Source organism: Sinohyriopsis cumingii, chromosome 11, assembly GCF_028554795.1.
Source record: "Sinohyriopsis cumingii isolate HCF-2022 chromosome 11, ASM2855479v2, whole genome shotgun sequence".
Taxonomy (NCBI): Eukaryota; Metazoa; Mollusca; class Bivalvia; order Unionida; family Unionidae; genus Sinohyriopsis; species Sinohyriopsis cumingii.
Window position 1 is genome coordinate 75,195,145 of NC_142971.1, and position 27,239 is coordinate 75,222,383.

The 27,239-nt window shown below is 38.0% G+C and overlaps 1 protein-coding gene across 3 annotated transcripts in view; it reads right to left on the reverse strand.

Annotated features, from left to right (window-relative positions):
* The window catches only part of LOC149788762 (uncharacterized), a 133,363-nt gene that overhangs the window by 87,878 nt on the left and 18,246 nt on the right, over nt 1-27,239 (reverse strand). Inside the window, exon 1 of one of the 3 annotated variants that reach the window (XM_089974850.1) lies at nt 8,751-8,857. The exons of 1 other annotated variant lie outside the window; for it this stretch is intronic. In XM_089974850.1, the coding sequence (XP_089830976.1) occupies nt 8,751-8,793 (43 nt within the window). In that variant the 5' untranslated portion in view covers nt 8,794-8,857. Of the gene's footprint in view, nt 1-2,733; nt 2,876-8,750; nt 8,858-27,239 lie in introns of those variants that run through there. One more of the 3 variants, XM_089974852.1, reaches the window with a different exon arrangement.

Consider the following 27,239-nt stretch of genomic DNA (forward strand, 5'->3'; position numbering starts at 1 on the left):
ATTATTCATTGTTACATTCCTGTTCTCGGGGCTGTCGGTTATATCCTTTGCAAACATCATTGATGGTCCGGCTGATCTGGTGTAATCATCCGAGTATCTCGCCAACCCGAGAATTGTTGTGGCAACGTCGACGTTATCATGAATTGTTTCAATTTCTTTTCCATCTATCATGTAAATAGCGGATTTAAATAACGCCATGATGCCGTTGTTAACAAATCCAACTCGGTCGCCGATTCCGTAGTTAGTGTTATCATTCTTTAAAAGCCTACCTTCAACTTCGATGAAGGCCTCAGCGGGCAAGAAGTATCTACTTGTATCCTGGACCTGTAGTTCAATTCTTCCGCGTTGGTTAGGATCACGTGCTTCATAAGAATAATATTGAAAATCACGTACAGAATCATCTTTAAGTACTGGTTTGGACATATCAAACGCGTCATTGGATTTTCGTGCAAACATTATTATTATTTGTGATGATCTAATTAAAATGTTATCGTCACCGGAAACCACTACCAGCTATCAAATTAGCAGTTACACTATCTTGCAACGCTTTGGAGGTAATTCCTGCTGTTGCGATCTCAGCTAATTTCTGATTTACGGCCTTATTTACTACGCTACTAACATTTGCCGGCATAGCTTCAGTGGATGGTAGTTTTACTGGCACCAACCTCTCGACTGGGTTTTTTTTTCGTATCAGCTGTGCTAGTCGATCCTTGATTGATTGAAATGCTTTCCCGGCAAGACTACCAACAGTGCCAATGGCTTTATCCTTGACAACATCAGCGGCTTTCATCGCGAATTGTTTTGCTAACGGTCCAGCTTTCGGAGCGATTCTTGTGACTAAATCCCTAACAACATCACCGACTCCATCTCCGTAAACAACCTCGTATACTGGTAATCGTGAGTTTACTACTCTGACACTTCTTGGTCTGCGAAAAGAATCGTGTAGTATCATTTTATTTAATTATTGTTTATCTAACTGAATTTGCTAGCAAATTTAATTATTAGTCGCTGTGGTAACCGTCTGCGAGTTCATCAATGAGCCCCCGGTAGATGCTGATATCCATGATGCCACGCTGAAATAGTCTCTGACAGATATCTGCGGCTTCATTTATAATTTCCGGAGAATTGTTTCCGGCACGTCTTCCTCCGATGAGAACTTCCAACCGTGATACATCATCGATGATATTATTAGGGCAGGCAATAAAACCGGATCCTAAACCCCTCCCTGTTGATGGTACAATTCTTGGAGATAAAATGTCTTGAGGCAAACTTTCAGAAGATGTTGTTAAGCTAATTATCGGCGACCGAGTTTGTTTGAATTTTTGGCCCCGTGGACTTCCTTCAGATGCAGCCTCGTATTCACCTAACGGAGTTAGGTCAGGATCTATTGCTCTTCGCCGTGAAGGATATTGTTGTCGTTCTGTGTGTTGCAACGGTGATTTTTCTTCTTGAGGTTGCGATGGTGGAATTTCAAGTTTACGTATAGCATCTACAAGTCTATCGTATTTTGTATCGTCCCTGCTGATTTGTTTTTTATTTTCACGTATACGATACGAATATTTGATAAAATTATCATCTGTCATAGAACCGTGTTCTGGGTTTAAAGACACATCTCTTCTAATCAATCCTAACAGTATTGTCTCAGGTAATTTCTCTTCTGGTACATTTTTAAGAAGTTCAATATAATCCGGCGTAAATCTTTTGGCGGGGTCAGTAATTCTCCCTGTTACTCGCTTACCAGCAGGTACTGACACAACAACTTCATCGGGTGGAGGCGGGGGTTTAAGTCCAGCTGAAATATCCTGTAAAATTTTCCTTTGCTCTATTAAAGCCTCTTTGGTAACAGCTGCGGATTTTTCAGTAGCTTTGGTCACGGGTTTAAATAATTCCTCCGTAGTCTCTGCAAAGCCTTCCCGTGCTTGCTGTCTTAGTTGTAATTTTTGTCGGACACTATCACGGACAGGAAGAAATTTCTGAATTGCTTCGAGACGTTCTCGAGCTAATCTAGTCGTATGTGCTTCTCCAATATTTGCCATTATTTATTTGTCAATGATTTAATTCCGCTAACATAAAAATGTTTTTCCTTGGAAACTCATTTCCCAGAGCAGCAGAGGGGATGGACCCGACCCATGGATTTTTCAATAACGACCCCGCCACGGAAACTGTTTCAGATTTATTGAAGTAACCCAAGTTGTCAGTGCAAACTCAACGAGTTTGTCCGTGGAAACTCTTCGAGTTTTCGGGGGACATTTTTTTTTGTCCTGTATTCTGAATAGAAGGGTTTATTTCGTCGAAATAAGCCCTCTATCGAGGAATAGTTTCCTGGAGGGGTTTGTTGTGCAAATAGTTTCGGTCTGTTCAGCCCCTCTGCTGCTCCCACTTCTGACCTAAACATTAGTATACTGTCCAAATTTAGCCAACACAGACATTATCTTAATAGTCGCATTATTTGTATTATTATTAATATAACAGTTCGTTCCACAAAGTAGCTAATTCATGTCACACGAAGTATATAAAACGAATTAGGAACGTTTAGCTACATGTAATGACGACGAGGTGAAAATTACCCGAGTTACAGATTGGAAAATTAACGACGCTTTATAGACGTATAGGAGCTTGACTAATATAGAAGATACAAGTTAATACATGCTGCTAACTTTTGACTCGGCGTCCATCCCTATTCCCGTAATGTAGCTCCTTTTTCTCACGTTAAAAACTTTTAAGATTCCATACCTTTTAGGTCTAATCTCAGCGTCCATCCCTACCACCAGGGGCGTGGCCCCTGTATCAAAACAGTAAAATTCTTGGGATTATCACCTTATAACTATATAAACAATTAATGGGCATGAAGGAAAAAATAAACAGATTCATTAATGCATTTTTTTCTCCACTAGAACCACCCATAAGGTAATATACGTTTTTACCCGTGCACCATATCTTGGAAAATCTTGATATCCCTACCATATAATCATATATACCCCTACTGTGCATAAAAAGATCAATTAATACATGCAATCGAAATAGCCCTTATCTCGGTAGATTCAGCCCTTGGGTCATTGCTTTGAAATTAGCAAGTTCCCCACCTTATAATCACATACAACTGACGTATTTGTTGGAAATGAAAAGACAAATGCACATACACGACTGATATTTGATATTTGACCCAAGGGCAGCCTTTATCAGTAGGATCAATGACCTACCCAAATTAAGCTCAAACTTCAGGTTTTCAGTCCAAACGGGAAGACACGGAAATAGATGTTTAACATAAACAGAATTCAAGCTGTTGATTGTTGTTCTAGTATTCGCATGCTTTCCCATTTGTGTGTAAACCCCAATACCTATTTTAAAAATATACAAACTCAAGGATATAAAAATTGCACAAACCTTAGTTATTTCATTCATCAATTTATAATTTCTAACTTAATTTCGCACTGGCGTTTCACTTAGTTGGCGTTTTGAATCAAACAGGAGTTTCTTTACTAATACGATCGCCATATTTGCACGGGCGGTACTATGTTTTCAAGCAACAACGTCTTTAATGATCTCAATAATTCCGTACATTTTCGAGTAACATCTCCTTCTCCTTTTCATTGGTTCAGTTTGTTTTTGAATTTTAAAACTCGAGTAAAGAAATATTTGACGCAGACGACACATCTTTTTATTAATAATATTAAGGTCCTCCTGGCGCTACTCAGGTTATAAATTATAAACTGATGAAAGGAATGACTAAACATTGATGAAGGAAATGGCTAAGGGTTGTGAATTTTTTACAGCTTTGAGCTTTTCGTTTTTAAAATCGGTAGTGGTTACAATAAACGGAACAGTATGCGTGAAATTATCAAATCACAAAGTATTACGGTAAACTTAAATTTATATTGGAGTTTAAAACAAAAGAACAATAAAAAAATTATATAGAAGATATAATGACTGCTAATGATAAAATAATTCTACGTAAAAGTGAGGAAAAAAAATTACTCAAACTTTTTCTTTGAAAATAGAAAGCATTTATCATGAATGTTTATTTAGACAAAGAAAAACATCACTTTAAACATACAAATGGAGATGAACAATCTGCGTTCAGTACAGGCACTCGTTTATGTCAGTAAAAAATAACAGTTACTAAAAACACCCACTCACTTTCTAAAGATTAGTACAATGGGAGTAAGTGTTGCCCATACTTTAGATTTTACTGATGGAAACAAGCAGCCTTATCTTTTTTTTACAAAAAAATATATCGTAGCACTTAAAACAATATTTTAAAAAAAGTCAAAGAGGTCGACAATGTCATCCTAGAATATTTACCAATGAAGTTCAACACTACATGTATGCACTACCCTTACCAGTCCAATGAACAGTCCTGTTTGCAAGTAAATTTCTGCTTCTCCAATCCTGTCTGTCGTCTGCTACAAAATTCGGATACAGTCCTAACACGCTCACGCGCTTGGCGCATTAATATACTACTAGGTGCTTTTGAAACCTTTGGTCCATATGTACTATCAGACATATAACCAATAACCCGACTATTTTGGAGGTTTAGCCTGGTTCCCAGACAGTATATCTGGTTACCGACGCAGACTGGTTTGTACTATGGTATTTGGTGTAATATATGGTACGATTCGAGTGCAGGTTTGTTGATAACCGTCTCAATAAACATTAAATTTAGCTTGCCCATTTTTATCCTTCAAATTATAAAATATAAAAACTCCGCATTATGTTCATGCATCGATTGCTCACATTCTACCAAGAGTATAAAGAGAACAGGCGCGTGAACGTTGTTTCATTTTAGTCGTCTATTTCGAATTTGCTTGCTGCGTAGACAGGGTTAGTTCTTTTTGTAAACTTTGGAGGTATTTTCATGTATTAAATGCCATTATCAATTTAGTGACTAGGATGATTGCAACGATGGCAATATCTAAAGCCAGGAGCTATTTTCTGATATCCGGTAATTACACGGGCCCAAGACGCGGCTAAATGGTACATTTGTACAACCCTTAACAATATTATGCTGTGAATTCGTTAGGTTTTTGTTCCAGAAAAGCTATTCAGTCCTGCCGAAATGAAAGCAATTAAAATATTTTCATATTTATTGAATTTCACACGGATATTTGCAAGTTTTAATCATGACCGACCAATAAGCAGCACTTTATCACTAATGACCCCCACCCACCTGAATTGTACTATGAATTAAATTCACATACATCCATGTTTTCCAGTTACATGTGTTCAATGCATTCATGTTCAATTAGCATTTTAGGAAAGCAAACTTATCGGCTTTTTCATACCTTTTTACAGTAGCCGTTATTTAACGTTTGTGAGTGGACATACTACAAAAGTCCACCATATGACCATTGAGTACTTTGACATTATCATGTTTTGTATTCAATCCAGTCATACCAAACTACACTCAGTAAAACAACTGTTCTCTGTCATCAGTTGCATGCATGATATGATTACTTTTACTCGGCTTGTACAAGCAGTCAACAACATCATTATGTATTGCAAGTCCAACTCATCCATTATTTCCTTTTAATATATTTTGGTTTTTAAATGTAGATTCAACCCAGTCATGGGAATATTAATTTAAGAAAGTCTCCTTCTTGCATCTTGTTGATTTTCTTGTACGTGTCTGTAACACTTTAAATGATATAAATGACTTCATTGATACATGTTATACTTTGGATTCATTGTTTGTGTTTACTGAAGCTCATTAATGTCCGTCTTTTCTTAAGTGAAGAATATTTCTCATTATTTCTTTTATTAACAGTATGATGAATTGCCATTTTCACTGCATGTGAACTGTACATAATATAGGTTTAAAACATCATAACCATTCTGTACCCAAGTTTCAAACCATTCTTTTCATGGAACAAGTATTCAATCCTATGGTGTCACAGAGGGATGGACCCAGGTGGCTAAGTAATCCAAAGCACTCCTCAATGCTCCTCCAGATCACTGCCATCACATATCTCTTTCCATTTGGATTCAATCTCAGGCTAAACCATTGTGGGTATGTGAGAAACAATACCATTAGCTTTATGTGGGTTGGTGGATCTTGTCAGAGATTTTCTGGATTCTTCCTCCTCCAGTTATAAAGGTCAATATATAGCATATAATGTGATGAAAAATGGCAGCAAAACCACATCTCAATGATGGAAACTTAAGAGTGTGTATCTCATTTAAGTTACTGTATGAAACTAAATTTCTGCATAATTTTGCAAAAAATACCACCTTTTCAAGAATCTCCCCTCCCCAATTTTCAGTCCATAGTGTCTTAAAAATAACTTACAGTTCCAGATAAAATGTTCTAGACAGAATTCCATTGCCACCTAAAATCAAAACATAGGAACATGTTACTTTCATACATGCTTTCTTTTTATTCTTTTTTTTTCTTATTCTTGAATAGTGAATAAAAAGTTTTTCCAAACTTCCCCCAATCCAATCAAAGAAGTTCATTGAACATAATATCATTTATCATCACTATCATTCCATTCCAGTAAATATGTAACAGGCTTGTTACAAGTACACGTACTTATTATGCCTACCAAAGGGAGATAACTGTTTGCCAGTATTGATGCATTGACATTGAGGAATTGTGTACATGCTTTTTGATGATAATGTTTTTTTTCATGAACACATAATTTCACGAATTAGTACAGCAGTCCTATCAATAAAAATCAGGTTAGCAGTTTATGCTTTTGAAGTCCATTTAGTCTAATAAAGAACTTTAATCTTACTTTATCTTTTATTACCTAATTATAGAATACAAAGTATTTTATGTGTCAGTAAAGGCTTTTTACCATATATGGCATGGGTTGACAACATATTTTATATAGCATGCCACTTTTTTCCGGATTAGGTACAAAATGAATGAGCGCATGCCCCCATTATGTATGGTTTTAATTTCTATACATGTATCTGGTCATTTTATAGGTCTGTATACATTTCTGACTTTGAGTAAGAATAGCAACCTTACGGATGTTTGGCCCTATTAAACCCTTTCTTGGATGGTGTTTTGACCAAAATCTTGTTTTCGTTTAATTCTAAGTGAGATATAAAAAAAAATAGGGAAAGAAAAATAATATTTAGCCAAACCAGGCCAGAGAAGATATTTAGATATATTGAGTAGGTCCTAAGATCTGTTTAGGCTCATGTGACTCAGTTCTCATGTTTTAATTTTGCATGCTAATTTAACATTTTAAGTTAGGCTATTTTTTCCAACTTACTGTCATGGTTAATCTACAATTACTTATGGGAAATAACTAAAGTGTAGTAAGCATGTTTTTGTTTTTTTTAAAAATACAAAGTAATTGGTGTAATTGAGTAATCAGTTACAATGTAATTGTAAATGAACATCACCACTATCATGCAAATGTAATTGACATTGAAGGTCTAGATTTGCATAATTACTGTTGCAAGTCACTTGCAAATTCAAAGATAATTGTGGTTTTAATTCAAAAAAAAATATAAAAATTGAAAAAATATACATATTTGTCTTAATTGCCAGGTGTTAGGCTAATGATATATATATATATATATATATATATATATATATATATATATATATATATATATATATATATATATATATATATATATATATATATATAAGCAATAAAGGTAAGTTTTAGATGAGCAAACTATACATAAATGATTTTACTTAGTCTACTGTGGGATTAGATTTGGGTTCAATTACAACATCAGTGCTGTAATTCAATAATTAATTACAATTACACCGTATATGAAATTGTAATTATAACTGAAAATCACCAGTATAATTTAATTGTAATTGAACAGTCATAACTCTGAATACTTGAAATTGTTTTGTGTATGCTTTGGATTTTTAATGTAGCAATACTTTTTTCAATCATATTGCTACGGTGTCTGCATTGGAGCAGTTTATAGTGATGTCTAACACTGGGGCATCATGCCACAGACATGTAGCATGATGTGCCACCCAGTCACTTTATCCTGACCTCTGGACAACCAGTCCTAACATGAACCTTCTAATGTTGAGTGCCAAGCGAGGCACAGCTAGTACAATTTTTATAAGTCTTTGGTATGACTCAGCCATGGTTCGAACCCACTGTCTCCCGCATCTGAGGCAGACGCTATAACCACTTAGGCCACCAGAGTGGCCATTTGAATTCTAACTGACATCTGCAAGGACATCGTAATTGTAATGTGTAATTGAACTCAAGTCTGTTGTACACATTTTGTAAAAGTTTGAATTTAGCTTTGTTTAAAACCAAAATATGTTAGATCATTTTATAAACAACTATATGATACCAGAAAGATATTTATGTTGATATGCATAGGTAGATTACTTCATTTAATTTTATGTTACTTCACATACTTTACATCCTGGCACAAACTCTGCCCCCATCACCTGCAAAATCAGGGATTTGTATGCCACAAAGCTAATAAAATCTCTTTTACCGTGCTAGATTTTCCTTTCCCTGTATCAAATACCAATGTAACAGAATGATATCATGGTGGAGACGGTGGGGATAAATTTGTATCTGTCTGGCTTGTACATGTAGTCACTTTGCAAACTGCATGTGTATTGACTTGAAAATATTTTTCTACGTTACCCTAAGTAGGTAACAATAACCCCCAGTTCATAATCTTTTGGCTATGTTTAAATATTATAGGTGGGAAACTTTGTTATAAGACTATATTTTGAAAACATGATTGCATTGACTTTCCATGCTGATGTGACATTGCTAGGTTTGAATAGAGTGCTGATATACTGTAATGTTTTCTCCACCTTCCCAGGCAATACAGCTGTACCATCACTAGGGTCTACATTTCATGTGCCAGTCTTGTCTACATTTCATGTGCCAGTCTTGTCGACATTTCATGTGCCTGTCTTGTCTACATTTCATGTGCCAGTCTTGTCTACATTTCATGTGCCAGTCTTGTCTACAATCTTGTACCAGTCTTGTCTACATTTCATGTGCCAGTCTTGTCTACATTTCATGTGCCAGTCCTGTCTACATTTCATGTGCCAGTCTTGTCTACATTTCATGTGCCAGTCCTGTCTACATTTCATGTGCCAGTCTTGTCTACATTTCATGTGCTGGTCATGTCTACAGATTGGTTGTAGCTGCACCTCATTAAGGTAGCCCAATGTTTGTTCACACTTGATGTATGAAACCGAAAGGAAAATAATTTTGTGCATCTGGCTTCTAGAGGCAAAAACAATTGTGTTTCCTTTTTCAGTATTTTGTGTTGTGGACTTTATTGTACTTTGGAATTTTGTTTCCATAAAGCAGTTCAGGTATATAGGCCTAGAGGGCACAGTTAAACCAAGCAAAGGCAATGAAGACTTTTTTCTCTTTACTATCATGTTGTAAATGAACTGTATAAAGGCAACTCTGTTGTATCAACAGGAACAAAATGTGTAAAGCGTCCATTTTTTTTTAACCCTTAATCTATTTGTATTCACGCGATTTTGAACATTATACGTGTCCCACGTAAAAATCAACGCCTATGTTCATTGTTTACAGATTCAGTAGGGGTGGTGGCCTGTGCATAAAACAAAAGTTACTGTTACGTAAATATAAATATATCAAAACCGATCTTTTTCTCTTTATCCCGAATGCCATTTCTTGTAAAAACACAGAATGGTACAATATTAGTTTTAAAGTTTGACTTATCATTTTCTCCAATAAATTATATCTGATTTATATCAGGACAAAGAAATTCGGAAATCATCTGTACATCGTCCATTTTGTTTGCATTGGATACAGAGTCCGTGACCATGTTGTATTAAGAAAGGTCAGAGTTGACAAATGCAGGTATTGGTTTTGCGAGTATGACAAATAACCAGTCTACTTCTCGTCTCAGGTGCTCTTTATTGTGACGTAGTCAGTATTTAGTGACGTATACGGCGTTCAACCTCTTAACACAACCAGAGCTGTGTTCGTCCCCGTAAGAAATAATTCCTGGCTTATTCAAATACCGAATTTTGAAAAATCTTGCCATTCTGCCATAAAGCCATGGTAGAATGCAACTGCGATCTTTGAGCGTGCTGCATTTATAAAAGGGGCATTTATTCAGTGGTATTTTACTGTCAAATTTACAGTACTGCTGTACTATGAGGAGTATACTCAGTGCAATCGAAGGTCAAGGTCATGGGTTTATCGAGTGTAACGTGCAGTTTTTATTCATAGGTTGAATCCTAAACTTTCTTAGCAACAGCTGAATGGAACTCTCGATTTACGAGTGGGTATCAAAATAATGGTAGAGGAACATAATAAACATTATCATCATCGTCGTCATTGTCATCATCATCATCAAATTATTAAACACATTAGCAGCAGAGAAAGTGAATCCCACAAAGTATTTCGCTTAACAGAGCCTTCTGTCGAGAACATTTTAGATAGAAAGATTATTTTTCACAAAATAAACCCTTCTAGTCAGAAAACATGACAAAATAGGCTTTCTCTGCTGACTAGAAGGGTTATCTCATGAAAATATCTACCTATACAACTATTTCTGCTAGCACAGGGGTATCTTGCGAAAACACTCGGTGGCGTCGTCACTTTCTCTGCTGCTGTGTGAAAGTCCCTGGCAGAGTTTGCTTGTCGTCGCCGTTTCTGCTGCTGCGAACTAAAAATTTAAGTTAACAATAATGGCCAACATTGGAGAAGCACATTCCGCTAGACTACCTCGAGAGCGACTAGCCGCAATTGAAAAATTTCTTCCTGTACGAGATTCTGTGAGACAAAAATTACAAGCACGGCAGCAAGCACAAGTTGAATTTGCAACAGGTGCAGACGAATTATTTAAACCCGTTACAACAGCTACTGAGAAAGCTGCAGAGATCACAGAAAGAGCTTTACTGGGAGATCCGGATGATATAACAAAACCAGGTATTCTTCCAGTGCTAAACCAAACCGCTACGCAGGCTGAAAAGATTGCTAGAAGAACCAAGCAAACAGAAAGGATTTTACGAGATCTTCCAACTGATATAGCTGCAGCTCAGCCTCCACCCGTCGGCGAAGAAATACTTGAAGGCATTGAACAAATTCGTACTGAGCTCGCGTTCAAACCAATACCGGAAAATATTGGACTGATTGCAAAATTTAAGGAGAATTTTATTGAAAATCTTAAAAATACTAAAAAAAAGAAGAATTACCCGGATTAATATTAATTAATATGTTTAATAAATCTAATATCTTAAAACCCGGTTTTAAAAACACATCCGACGACAATCTTATTAAGTGGATATATCGAATAAAAGAAAACAAAAAAACAAGCCAGAGACAATGATCCAGACTACAGAAGTCTTGATGAAGAAGTAAAGAGACTTTATAGAGAGGTACTGAGACAAGCAGAACAAAAACAACAACTAGAACTCCAGCAGGAACCTTCATATCAGCTTCCTCCACCTCTGCAACAGATAGAACAACAACAGTCATCTTCACCGCTGTCGGAACATAAAAGGTCTGAAAAAGCAAAAGGAGAAAGATCACCCTTAAGACTATTTAAGAAAACAACAGAAGAAGGAGCAACTGGCAATGGTTTGGGTGGTGATCTTATTCCCTGCCCTGATAATATCATCAGTGATGTATCACGGTTAGCAGTTCTCATCGGAGGAAGACGTGCTGGAAATAACTCTCCAGAAATAATTAATGAAGCAGCTGATATCTGTCAGCGATTATTTCGCGGCGGTATCATGGATGCTCACATCTACCGAAAACTTATTGATGAACTTGTTGACAGCGACTAGTTAAATAAATAACTAATTAAATAAAATGATCGTACACAATTCTCATCGTAGACCAGTCATGGTCAGGGTGGTAAATTCACGAGTACCCGTATGCAGGATGACTTACGGAAATGGACTCGGCGATGTTGTTCGGGGTTTATTTGCGAGGATGGCACCTAAAGCAATACCGATCACAAAACAATTATCGATGAAAGCCATTGATGTTATTAAAGATAAAGCTACTGGCGCTGTTGGTAGCTCTGCCGGTAAAGCATTCCTGGCAATCAAGAACAGACTAGCACGATTAATACGCAGAACCCAAGGGGGTCCACCTCAAAGAGGTTCGCCGGTAAAATTACCAGCCACCGCAGATATGCCTGCAAATGTTAGTAAAGTAATAAATGAAGCCGCAAATCAAAAACTAACAGCGCTGATAAATCAAGGGATAAATCCTGAACAAATAAACACAAGTTTGGTGGCGGGAAGTGGTCTTCGTTTTAGACGATAACTTTTATAATAAAATGTTTAAACGGGAATCCGACCCAGCATTCGACATGGACGAACCAGTTCCTAAAAATGAATCAGTGCGTGATTATCAGTATTATTCTTATGACGCACGAGAACCAAATAAACGAGGACGAATTGAATTGCAAGTTCAAGATACAAGTAGATATTTCCTGCCCGCTGAGGTGTATATTGAAGTAGAAGGTGAAATTATAAAAAACCGATGACACAGAATACGGACCCAATGTTAAAATCGGTTTTGTCAATAACGGAATTATGGCCTTGTTTGATAGTGCTATCTACATGATTGATGGAAAAAATATCGAATCGATTCAGAAGGATGTCGATGTTGCTACAACAATAATTGGTCTAGCAAGATATTCTGATGATTATACAAGATCAGCTGGTCCATCAATGATGTTTGCCAAGGACGCATCTAATTTTCCTAACAGTGATCAGTTTATTATTAGACGACCAATAAACCGTGCTGCTCATAATCCTGCTGATATCGATGTGAAAGATATGATTATTAGCGCTAATACAGAATTTAATTTAGCTTTCGCTGCACGTAGACAAATGCTGAAAGGTAATCGTAGAAATTTTTCATGTGCCATTCCGCTGTCGCACATCTTTGGATTTTGCAGAGATGTCAGAAAGGTAATTTTTGGAGCTAAACATACGGTCGTGCTTGTTAGAAAAGCCAACGACAATGATGCGCTATGGCGACCTCTAGGTGACGCTGGTAAGGTAAACATAACAAAACTATCACTGTGGATGCCGGTAATGACTCCTGCAATTACTGAAGAACATCGACTGCTTTCTTTTATGGATCAAGGCGGTAAAGTGTTGTTATCGTGGCTTACAACAACCACAGATAGTGCTCAAAGTACCAATAACGGTTTATTTACATGGTATATAGCAACACAGCAGGGAGTTTCCGCGTCGCGACATATTTTCATTGCTCTTCAGGAGATTGCACGAGTGGGTAATGAAACACGTTCACATATGATATTTGATCAACTTGGTATCACTGACGTTTCTTTGAGAATAAACGGACATCAAGAACCGTCTGAGAACATACTGTTAAATTTTGGTAATAATCATGTTGCACGTGCATATCAACGATTGACGAAATATCTAGCGCGTGATCTAAATATCGATACTGGTTTGCAAATATCACAATTGGATTTTATATTTCATTATCCAATCTATTACTTCTCGCTGGAGCATCTTGATTTAACCAGACAGTCTGTCGTTGATATACACTTTCGGGCTACCGTGAATAGAGACGTAGGAGCTATAGCTAATTACAGAGCAATCGCGGTCATACTTTCTGATAAAGCAATGATGCTTGAAGGTGCTTGCGGCCGAATGACATTCGCTGATGCACCAGTACAAAACATGTAGACAATTAGATCAATCGCAAAGTTATAAGAAATGTCATACAGTCACGTTAATGTCACTCTGACTCCTGGTCAGGCCAAGAAATTACAATCGAAAAACGCGAGCACATGTGGGACAAAAATGACGCTAAAAATGATCAGATTACTGGCGGTCCAAATAAGTTATCGCTGACTAAACCCAACTAAAACATTTTAATAAGCAAAACAAGCAGCGACTGGAGTTCGACTTGATTTCTCTCCAGCCGCGGTCCGAGATATGGTTAAAACCGGTGGTATATTTCCTTTTCTCGCGGCAATACCAGCACTGATAGCTGCTGCTGCCCCAGCTGTTGCTAAAGCCGCCGCGTTAGGAGCTGTTGGAACCGCTACTGGAATGGCACTAAAGAAAGCCACAGGAAAAGGATAAAAAAAAGTGGAGATCCGCTCGCGGATCAGGGCTAAGACTTCCAGGAACTCCACCATCATGGTACCCAAAAAGGTTCTAAGTGTTTTCACACCGATGTCAAATTTTGATTTGCTCGATGCTGTTAAAGAATTAAATATAAAAAATTTCAGAGGTGTCTTTATGGGAGATCAATTACCACAACAACCGAATTATCCAGAAACCGGAATTATTAATCTCGATAACAGCAACGGTCCAGGAACTCACTGGGTTGCTTACGCGATCGATCCACGTGGAATTATCTATTTTGATTCGTATGGGTTAGCACCGCCAGTTGAATTTCTCCGATATACAAAAAACATCCCCCTGACAAAGTCAGGGACAAAGACAGGGACAAAGTCAGGGTCAACGACGAAAGTTTGGTACTCAACGTTACCAACACAAACACTGACCGATCCTCCGATATGTGGCCGTGAAGTATTAAATGTTCTTGATGCGATCTCGAAATCAAAGATTTCTCCTCACAAAATCGTGTACGAGTATACTATGGGTCGATTTAAACAGTTTCCTATCAAATAATGGTTGATATTTACGGAAGATCTCTTCCCGAAACAAAGACAAAAACGCGCCGATGTGGATTTATCAAATATGCGACCAAAGATGAAATCGATAATCTTTTAAGTCTGACCGGGATAGACCCAGATGAGGTTGTTATTTTTCAGGACCGGCACGGAAAACTAAAAACCAATGATATCAAATGGCATGAAATAATTCGTAGGGTTATTGGAGCCACTCCGGGTAACATCCCTGTGTTCGCTGACAGAGGAAAAATCAGAGATTCGCTGATATCAATCGCGGCGCTTCGAGATGACACGCAAAAAGCTGCATGGGAACGTGTAGCGAAGACCGGTGATACAATGACAGGTGAACTCAATCTCGGCAACAACAAAATAACCGCGTTAGCGATTCCAACCTCGCCGGAAGATTCCGCAAACAAACAATATGTTGACACCATTGACGGTAAACTAACCACGTTGCGGGCAGAGTATGATGTTCATGTAAACGCGTTCACAAGATTTCGAAGAAACTGTCAAAAAACCGATGATGCCACGGATAAGTTCTTTGGAACTCCTCCCGTCATCGACATGAAACTTTCTGATATCAAGACCAACATTGACACGATCAAACATACACAGCAGGATATGTAACTGGGATTCCTGAGATCGTTAACAAAACTAGTTTGATTAAAGTCCCCACTGGAGTTACTTCTGGGCATATCACCAACGTAGTATACACGGTATCATCGGGATTCGCAACATGGTCCAAACAAAATAATACTATCAAATATACAGCAACAGCCACTGGAGTGTATAGACTGTCTGTGTTCAGTGCCGCTAAATTTGAAATCTTCACAACATATCGCTGGAGACATTCCACCGATAAGTATTCCGGGGTTGTGACTATCATATTAAACAAGGAAACCGAAGAAACATTTATACTGGAATCCGCCGACAAGAAATTAACCGCAACATCTTACTAGTGGTGTTTGGAATTTGTAGCTGAAACGCCTCAATTGGTTACCGCGTAAAATAATAAAATGGCATTAAAAAATAAGTCAGCATCAACGACAACATTAGATGCGCAGCAATATAGATATGATCAAGTACGCGAATGGCATTCAGAGTTTAAAGATACTATTGACAAATGCGCAACAAAGATAAAAAAATACAAATGGCGTGTAACCATGTTAGACACAATAGTGTATTCGGTATCCGCGGTAGTTGCATCTACTGGGGTGCTATTATTAGCGCTGACACCAGTGACAACTGCAATCGCGATTACAATCACAATTTCAACATCAGCGACGATTGCAGGAGTTGCTAATATCATTGCGAAAAAAATATCCTCGTGTGCGCTAACAAAATTGCACGAATATGAAAAGTTAAACAGCGCGGCCACAAGCACATACTCGAAATTGTCGTCGTTGATATCATCCAGCCTTGACGATACAACAATATCAGATTTCAAATTCGTGCAAATGGCAGGGGTGTACAACGAATACACAAAGAACTTCGATTTGAAACGACGGCAGATAAATAATGACGGAATTACTTCAGCAAATAGTCGCAAATACAAGCCCTGCGCGAACATCTTTGTTAACAGTAACATCAACTAAGCCAAAATTCAGTATTAATTTTTCAACTGCGATTCGAGTAAGCGAAATCGCGTTAGCACAATTACGAGTATATCACAGCTGGCCCAATATCAGATCAGCGTCGTTTGGAAAATTGCCAGCGAATAATTCGTTTGTGTTTGCATATAAAAATAACCCCTATGGCACCCCAGACTGGAACGTCATTGTGTTACCAACCGGGTCTTATCAAATCGAAGAAATCAATGAGGACGTACAAGTCGAATAAAAAATATCACCGGGAAGGAATCCAAAATAGCAATAACTGTTCACGAGCCAACGCTCTCATCCGCGATTGAAATAAACACCCAAGACTACGCCGTGGATATCTATAATAGTTCAATCAGAACAGTGCTAGGATGGCCTGAATCAAAACAGCCTGAAATACAAATACCACCTGAACCTAAAAAATCTGATTGTGTCACTAACGCGCAGTCATATCACGAAATTCATACAAGATACAGAAACCATTTGGATACTTTAAAAGAAGACTACGCAGCGTCGGATGTCACGTTTTCCTTCTATGGTAACGCGGACAATATTTGGTGGCTTTTTTCTCTCAACAGGGGAGATATTACCATTGGAAATATTCTTAGACTAAGCGAGATTATTAAATATTTTGGGGAAATTAACCAGGCACATAAAATAGTACTAATGCAGCTACGGCGGCTCTTCCAAGAACATCTTTTCGATATAACTGGTTCACGCAGCGAAATTATCACGCGGATTGAAATATTAAATCAGCTTGCCGCAGACATGGAATATATTAATCATCGAGTAGTTAGTGGAATAGTTGATAACACTGAACCCCATAAACAAAGATTTCTAACTGATTATTCACTGACAGAGGCCACGTTGCCGAATTATAAATTTCCCGGATACAACGTGCCCGAGTTAAGAAAATCCGTCAATGATCTCATCAATGAATCCTTCGATGACATACTTGCACAACACAGAAAAACACTACCGGAGCCAGCTGTCCTCAGACATAACAATAACTCCGAAGGGCAAGGCCGGCATGTATCCCCGGGCATCGTAAATATAACTTCAGTGGTCGAGGTCAATCTTGTGTGTGATATCATCGATGGCAGCTACAGCACAGACACAACATTATCAAATCAAGCCCAGCAAGGATTTATTCTTTATTCATTTACTCCGAAAGAACCACCTGGATTTCTGATTGTGCAAGAGCCAATCAATCCGGTCTATCTACGATGTCACAATCCATGGCTGACCAGAATAAATTTCACGCTGACAGACCAGTCTGGGAATCCCCTTGATTTACGAAATGAAACACTACGTATTAGTCTCCTGGTAAAGTCTTAAGACATTCAATCGTAAGGATTTCCAAGTCCTAAAAATCTTCGATTTTCGGGACTTTCAATTAATATTATTATATTATAATAATGTCTCTGAAGACAAAATGTGATGACGATTTCATTGATGATAGCAGTGATGTCACTGACAACGATGATGATAGCAGTGATGTCACTGACGACGATGATGATAGCAGTGATGTCACTGATAACGATGATGATAGCAGTAATGTCACCGTCAACATAAAAAATATTTCAATAAATTATTTTAAACAATAATATAACATGACTCGTGCATTTCACTTTACTAGTAAAAATCGCGGAAGTCTTCGACTTGAAAATCTTCGATTTTCGGGACTGAAAGTCCTTAGGACTTGGAAATCCTAAAAATCTTCGATTTTCGGGACTTTCAATCGTAAAACGATTTTTCAATTAATAATATTATATTATAATAATGTCCCTGAAGAAAAATGTGATGATAATTTCATTGATGATAGCAGTGATGTCACTGACGACGACAACGATAGCAGTGATGTCACTGACGACGACAACGATAGCAGTGATGTCACTGACGACGACAACGATAGCAGTGATGTCACTGACGACGACAACGATAGCAGTGATGTCACCGTCAACATAAAAAATATTTCAATAAATTATTTTAAACAATAAAAAAATATTGAAAATCGCCTAAGTCTTCGACTTGAAAATCGAAGATTTTTAGGATTTCCACAATTAATCAAGCAATTATCATATAATGTATCACCGCGTGAAATGTTTCATACATAATAAAGAACTTCTTGATAGCGCTGTCAAAACCGGAAAAGTTACCCCGGAAAAAATAATTGTTAATATATACGGTCATGACGATTTTATACTGACTGATGCACAACTGCAAGTATTGATGAAATATCATGTTGTGATCGCGCATTGCGATATACATCAAATCCTCTAGTATATACGCGTATTTAGATCGATAAATCTATAGATTTGTATCTTAAATATGTACCACCACACCGATATTTTCGTGTATGACAAACAAGCACTCAAGCAAGCAGTCAAGGCTGCATTTGCACAAGAAGAAATTAACGTTAAATTGCTTATTGATGAATACGGAGAAGAAAATTTCTTACTAACACAGCAACAGTTAGATAATCTCAGACGCGAGCATATTACCGCAATAGTATGTGACAGAGATCAAATTCTCAATTATGCACACTCCTGCATTGAACCAGACCAACTAATCACCTTGATTTCGTCATCTTGATTGTGTTGTCCAGAGGACCTTGTTGTCCCGGGACTTTGTTGTCATCTTGATAAAATCAAGGAAGTAAATAAAAAGTAATATGTTTTTTTTTACTTTCGATTTCATTTCCAAGTACTTGATTTCATCAAGGTGACTTCCGAGTAAAATCAAGGTGAGGTATTTACTTCCTTGATTTCGTCAGTGACTTCGTCGTTGACTTTGTCCTTGATTTCATCGCTGACGTTGTCAACGGACATACAATTTTTAAATTTTCTAACGCGAGTATTTATTATCTTTTTCATTTCATACTCGCCCGCCAGTGCCAACCTAATCTTTTCAATTGCATGAGACTGTGAAACAAATTCATTTACTTGTGCTTCTTCTACTGTGGCCAGCGATTTATACAATTTATTTTGAATTTTTTTATGAATCGATATTGAGCAGGAAGAATATAACGCCCTGCACATTTAGCTTCATATAATCATTCAAAATCAGACAGAATTGTTTCAGGATTTAGTGATATATTAAATCCTTGTTCTTCTAATTTTTTAATAGCAGCAATCACATTATTGATATTTTCGTAATTCATATATATATATATATATATATATATATATATATATATATATATATATATATATATATATATATATATATATATATATATATAAATATTATATATTTAAAAGAAAAAAAGACATCACATCTCCTTGAGCCTCTAGGGTGTCTTATGACATGCTACCAAACTCAGAAGCGGAAACACGACCCCCATGTGAGCCCCTAACCTGTCAAATAACAGTCTAGAGAGCCCAGAGGGTGTGTTTGCGAGCGACGAGACATTCCCCGTATTGAACCCCTAGCTTACCTGATGATATGCTAGCAAGGTTCATATAGGGACAACACACAACATATGGTATAACTTAATTCTAACTTATCCTAGGACAGTAGTATTTACATCTGTAAAGCTTCTAAATTGCCACCGCATTTTAGCAAGCTTACATTAGTATTGTACAGAAATATAGTAGTAACTAAGGACAGCACAGACAGATAGCAAGACGACTTATCATAACGGAGTCATTTTCTACACTCAACAGCGGGACAATACCATCCCGAAAATCAACCCCTAGATGGACGCAAAAAGCATCCGCCATGAGCGGATATGACGAAATGGTATTGATTGCTGTTGACCTTCGAAGACTCCGTCTTCTAATAGGATCGTATCGTATATAAACCGACTGATACTTGGAAGCTCAAAAATAGCTCATGCGATGGGCGTGACTTGTTTAAAATGATTTATTTGCTTTTTTCTGAAATATGATCATGTGGAAAATACAGATGAACCATAACCCCGAACAAGTGTAATAAAATATAGATTTTATCCGCAAAAAAAGATAAATAGACAATTACACCTTTCATTCTTGACTTTGTTAAGGAATAAAGGGAAGTTATTTACTTCATTGTACTCAGAAAACCGTCTGCTCGCTGTGTTACCTGTAAAGAATATACCGCTAAGCCGCGCTCGATAAATTTACCTGTAATGACATTGCACAAAGGGAGGGAACTAATTGCATGAGACATACCTAACGGAGTTATCTGCGTTTGAAAAATCCTAGGATTTTAGTGATAATGAAAAACAATTTTCTGATTATTTTTTGGCAGCGCGGATTTGGTTATATTTTCTGCGACTTTTTGTACTGAGGGTATACAAATATCAAAATACTTGCCAGCTGAGTTCATAGATGGAAATATTATTTCTTCATTTGTATCTAGATTTATGGATACAACTGCCCTAGACTCTCCCCCTCCCCCAGCATTCCCAGCCCTACAATTTTGGCTTTGCGTCACAGCTCTTAAATTGGATAAATTATTATTAAGTTTCTGTCCATCAACGTGATCAATTACAAGACCGTCTTTGATTATTCCATGGAAACACTCGAACGCGAACCTATGATTAAGATAATGTTTCTTTCCAGCATTAAATCTGAGATAACCAGCATTATTAACAACACCAACTGGTTTTTTTCAATCTGCTATTTCTGGCTATTCCCTCGCGAGATGCTTCGTAATTTTTAATGGTTGGATGTGGGACAAATTCTTGACTCATTTATATAATAATATATTTGTCTAATTTATAATTTGTCTGAAAACTTAGTCAAATAATCACGCTCGGATTTCAGCGCATCTCCATTATTTTTTTACTGTAATATCGCTTGAGTTCACGGTATCGCTTTCCTCCGCACATTGCACACAACTGCGTTTTACCTCTGACCCCAATACCACATCGCAGGCATGGTATAGGTCCTGTGATTCCTCGTTTGATGCTTTGTAGGTGTTCACCGCAGAATTCCTTCCTGCAGGACTTATTGCAGACTGTTACAGATCCAACTTTTAACCACTTGCAATTATTCATTTGTATATATAATATTTCTTATTTAAATATTTGTCTTAAATATGATATGGAGGAGTTTTCGAGATTATCTGCAGTTGGCGCCGGGAGATTCGATCTTGACAGACTAACCCGGGACTTACGACGACAATCCCTGACTGATCTATTTAATATTATCAGGAATGCCAAAAAAAAAAATTCCGCGACGACGGCGCATCTCACGTGTGGTCGTCATTTAAAATTATCCGCGACGATTCAGTCAATGTCGTTGAAAAAGTCATCGATGCTACAATGAATGATGCACGAGTAAAAACAATTATTGATTATCTCACCCTTGATGAAAATCAAGGTGGTCGGAAATATTTTTTTTCAGAATAAAATTTATTGTGCAAGCAGATTCTGATACATGGATTATCCGTGACAAACTCGACCCTGTTCTTGCTAGCGGAGATACCATTCTGTTAAGTAAAGATTCCAAACCAGGAATGCTGACCGGGATTGATAAACCATATTACGCTCGAGCGTATCCTGTGACCGCAGTCATTTATGGAATCTATCCAATAAAAAAACCAAAAATTTATAAACTCATCCCGATGAGGATGACTACGTCGTTGACGACTAGGTCGTTGGCGCTGAATTGTGTAGATGAGTGAGTAATGGAACATTTTAAAAATGCGATGCGCGGAAACGGTTTGACTGCGTTAAGACAGTCCAAGATAGCAGCGTGGGCTGAGCGGGTCAAACACACAGAAGCGTCAATAAACGATGTTGCCAAGCTAGAAAGCGCATTAAGATTTCCCATAACCGTAACAACGATAACAAAGAAAGTATTATGCAAATCGAAATATAATCGATACGGGGCTCTAATAAATATCATTGATCATAACGCTCATGCTTGGACTAACGCAGTTACGATATTTCCGCGGGATCGTGTTGTGAAATATTATTCGGGAAATATATTTGATGCTGTCAAGCAGATAAGCAAAACCGACCCTGTGTCGATGTGGTTGTTTAAAAGCTCCGAAGATTCCGAGTATGATCAATTTGTAAAACGCAACGGTGAATTATACCGGACGGAGTCGTTGCAACAACAAATGAAAAAACTCGCAAAGAAATATTCAGAAAACACTGAGCAGTAACTGGTTAATTGTTTTACAGTTCCGAGTGTTGCCGCTCACACAGCAAGAGAAAGAAATTCATGGAGACCAACCCGAAGTCAGTTTCTCTCGGATATACAATTAAGTTGTGTCGAGTATGGGCATGGCGGGCTGTGGAATACCCGGTATGACTACCGGGATATGATTTCCGTGGATATGATCGCGTGTTATCCGGGAAGCTTTCTCGGGATGGGCGAGTGCCGCGAATACTTTAAGCGATTTGGACATCCCACGAACTCGATGACACGAGTTGCTATAAACGGTCCATTACCCGACTTTGACCTGACAGGATTTGCTCGTGTGACGTCGTTTGAATTCGCTGCGAGACTTCATCCGTGCTGTTATGTTTGGTTTGGCAGACACTTCAGTGAAAAGCGCTGGGTACCAATAGCGTTATTGCGATATATGCTTGACAGCCGAATACTGGTATCGTTGACTGTCAGTGAAGCAATCATATCATATCGACCGCAGACGTCAGTTTGGTTACCAACACCGGAGCGTATCAGTCTGGATGAAGTTATTAGCGAGTATGCATGAGAGAGTCCAAATACTCCCATGGATGTCATTATCGGTGAGGCTCCTAAAGTTCTCAAGATCAAACTTAGCAATAGTGAAAAAATAGCAAAGGATCTCGGGAGAAAAATAATCGGTAAATTTACTCAAGGTGCTGCATATGATCACAAACTACATCACTCGCGACTGATTATCGATGATGCTGAATTGGATTTTATAATTGCTGACGCCGTTGCGAGAAATATATTTTGTAATCGGGAGGACGCGCTCTTGTCCGACGGGAAAAAGTTGGGCACAATTGTAAGTTATATCGACGGAGAATCGCCTCAATACACACATTTAAGATCTTCGATGCTGGCTTATGTTTCTATAAATTTGCTATCAATGATAAATCGATTTCCTGACACCGCAGTTAGAGTTGCAACGGATTCATTTATATCAATAAAAGATATTTAGAATCACTGGCTCGTTTTACAAAGAAAGTCGAAGACTTTTACGATGAATCATGGAGTTCGTGGAGAATAAAAGCGGAGATGTTACATGAATATTGTGAATCCTCTGATGTTACAATTAAGGATAATTATTGGAAATCAGAATTATCAGAAATGTCGAACGCACCATCTGTGTATGATCCAATCACCAGACACAAAACCGTTTATTTGAAAGGACCGGGTGGGTCTGGTAAGACAACTCGAGCGATTGAATTATTTCGAAATTCAGATATGATTGTGCTAACACCTACACACAGGCTTGCCAGGGAGACGAAGCAACGAGGAGTCAATTCTTGTACTTATCACAGCATTTTCAAATACAGCGACGGAGTGTGGACGTCAGATCGAATGGGAACAAAATATATTCCCGAGAAAATAATTTGGGATGAGATATGTACGGTGCCGTTGGAAACGTTAAAAACATTTCTTGATTGGCTGCTAACAGCGAATACTGCAGTGATAATGTGCGGCGATCACGGCCAGCCACCTCCGTTTGTCGGCGTATCTCCACATTCATGGTTAAAAGATTTTGTTGATTATTATGAAGAAGTGTCTGATGATCATAGAGCACTTGATGCAACGTTGAAGGAATTTAAAACATTAATCAGATTACAACCGAATAAAATTCAATGTGAAATTATTCGCGAGATGATTCCTGAAACTTCAATGAGCGACTTTTGGAGCGCGTGGAAACCAAACGATTTGAAAGTGGCAAGTAGAAAGATAGTCAGAGACACACTTCAACAACAGCTATTTCAGTTACAACAAGAAAAGTTCCCAATGCTGCCAGTGCCGTTATGTTATAGACCAGCTGATACGCGGTTACAGAATATAGATGTTGATATTCCTGGGACAGAGTCAAGGAAACAGAATTTAGTATTGAATGATATTGTGTTAGTTGATATTAATGCTGTCAAAGATGCACTAAAAATGAACAAATCCCCGTGGACGCTGGGATACGCAATGACAATTCATTCATCTCAAGGACTAACTATCAGTGATACAACTGTCTGGATTATTGATGATCGAATCGAATGGTCAAACTTGGTCTACTTGGCTGTGTTCAGAGTCAGAAGAATATCTCAACTGCGAAGAATTGTCTAGGAAGATTAAATAGCTGATAAAATTAATAATGAAAACAACAGCGACATAATAAGAAAAAAACTCGCCGGTTACAAACAGAGTGAAAAAAAAATAACCGCGATTTCGACCTCGACGATGACTTCGTTGTTGCGCTGAAACAACAGCAGAATAATCACTGTGCGAGTTGTAATTGTATAATGCTATGGCAGTATTCGAGTAATAATCCAAGACAATTCACCGTAGATAGAAAAGATAACAGTCGCGGTCATACACGCGATGATATCATGTTGACCTGTCTTGAGTGTAATCGACGTAGAGGCGCCAGCGCCTTGGGTGCTAGTTAAGTGATCGGGGTGGTAATTGTGTGTCCTCGGGAATTACTTGTAATTGCTCACGTGTGAATCCACGTTGAGGAGCAGTTGAATCCAACCTGTAGATTGCTGGTCTACCAGTGGATCTTGTTATGTTAGATATCTTATGTGTAGTAACACTCCAAATAGGATCAGTCGCTCTTTTTTTAAACGCCTTCAAGTTCACCTGGTTCATATAAATATCTCATAGTGACATCACCTAATATTGGTTGTACTGAAGAATCACGTCGTTGTGGTATATGTTATTTTTTGTGATCGCGATGGCAGGTTTCATGTTGGTTGTTCGAGTAATTTCATTATTTAGCGCAGCTATCACTCTTGGTAATCTTGCAACCCATTCGCGCAATCTCGTGTCCTGAATGAATTCCTTCGCGTACTGATATCCAAATAACCGCTCAGCAAGTGTTCGATTGAATCGTTCAACAATTTCCTGATCACGGTGAATTTCAGTATGCCCTCGTCTGATGGTAACGTTATGTTGCTTCATCAACGATGATACTGCACCCTGAAATTCTTTGCCAGGATCAACTTGTAATAAATTTGGCCATCGCAGACCACTCTGTGGTCCACCACCTCGTTGATAAATTCGTTCAAACGCAGAAGCAACCTCAGATGCTGTTTTAGTTGTTAAAGGCTCAGCATCTTTGTATCTACTTGCAACATGAACTACAATTAACGCGTACTTGTATGTGTTTTGACGTCTTCGGATTTTAATAGTATCGTGTGGCAGAAATAATATATCAGCCTGATGAACCTCATTTGGCACACTAACATTGAAATGTGCAAAGTAAATTTGTTTAGGACGCGGTAGATAAATTTGCCATATTGCTTGTTTGGATAACCAATTTTTAGCAGTACCTCTCGTAACTTTTGTTGCTTCAGCGAGTTTACTAATTGCTGCGCTACCTCTCCAATATCCGCTTGGGGAATAATAAATCGACTCCATTATATACCAGCACCTAGCGCTAATTTACCTTTCATTGCAGATTTTATTAACCAGGATGCTAACGTTTCTTTGAAAGATTTATCAGTGATGGCATTTAACGCGTGAATTAATTTCACATCCGCGAGATGGCGCTGTTGCAAATCCTTACTTCGATAATCTACATCATGAGCATGACACGCCTTATCAATAGCATTTATCGGATACTCACCTGGATTGGGCTGATTCTGGTCATTAAGTCTGATATCAAGTCGGGTTCCAGGACCACAGTAATTATATCCTGGAAGATGTTTTTCTCCTGGGTATTTAGCCCACGGAGCTCCTGGCAGCGCTGTTAACTTGGCTGCGATATCACCTCCTTTTTTTTAAATAATAAATTTGAACTTTTTTGTACCGCATCGTGCACACTTGCCTGTAAGCGCAAATCGATTATTTTTTGTTGTAGTGGTTGTTATATCTGCAGTTGGGGTACGTGTTCTACATTTCACACAATATAAATCCATATTATTTTATGATATATCTAATGGAGATCACTGACTTTCCTGCTACAAAACGACGAGAGCCAATCAAAATAACTCAGTGCTACCAAATTCTGTCCGAATGATTATTATAGGCCCATCTGGGTCGGGTAAGACGCAGTTGTTACTTAATTTAATAATGAAGTGGATGAAGTGGGATAAGTTGTATTTGGTAGCTCCATCTGTGGACGATCAGCGATGCTACAACGTGTTAAAAGATTTTAACGAGAATGCAGCGTCGATAAACGACGGTGATGATATTATTGAATTTATTACTGACATCGCTGAGTCGCCGGGTATCGATGATATTGACGGGAGCATCAATAATTTAGTCGTGTACGACGATGTGATTTTGGACAAACAAACAAACCCTGCCAGGATATTTTCACGCGGCAGACATCAAAATGTGGATGTGATTTATGTAACTCAACGATATACACAAATTCAGAAAGTGATCAGAGATAACAGTAACATTCTTGCGCTGTTCAACGGCGTTGACAAACACACGTTACGAAATATTCATCAGACTTGGTGCAGCGGCGACATGGACATAAATAAATTCAGAAATTTCTTTAGTCTTGCTCAGGCAAAACCACACGGATTTGTAACAATAAATTTACATGATCCTCGAACACGGTATCGAGTTGGGTTAGATATAATTTTTAACTAGACAGCACGGCGACGACAAGCAAACTCTGCCAGGGACTTTCACACTGCAGCAGAGAAAGTGACGACGCCACCGAGTGTTTTCGCAAGATACCCCTGTGCTAGCAGAAATAGTTGTATAGGTAGATATTTTCATGAGATAACCCTTCTAGTCAGCAGAGAAAGCCTATTTTGTCATGTTTTCTGACTAGAAGGGTTTATTTTGTGAAAAATAATCTTTCTATCTAAAATGTTCTCGATAGAAAGCTCTGTTAAGCGAAATACTTTATGGGATTCACTTTCTCTGCTGCTACATTCGTTATAAGCAGCAGTACCGAATTATCATTATAGTTGTGAATAAGGTAGTGTACAGC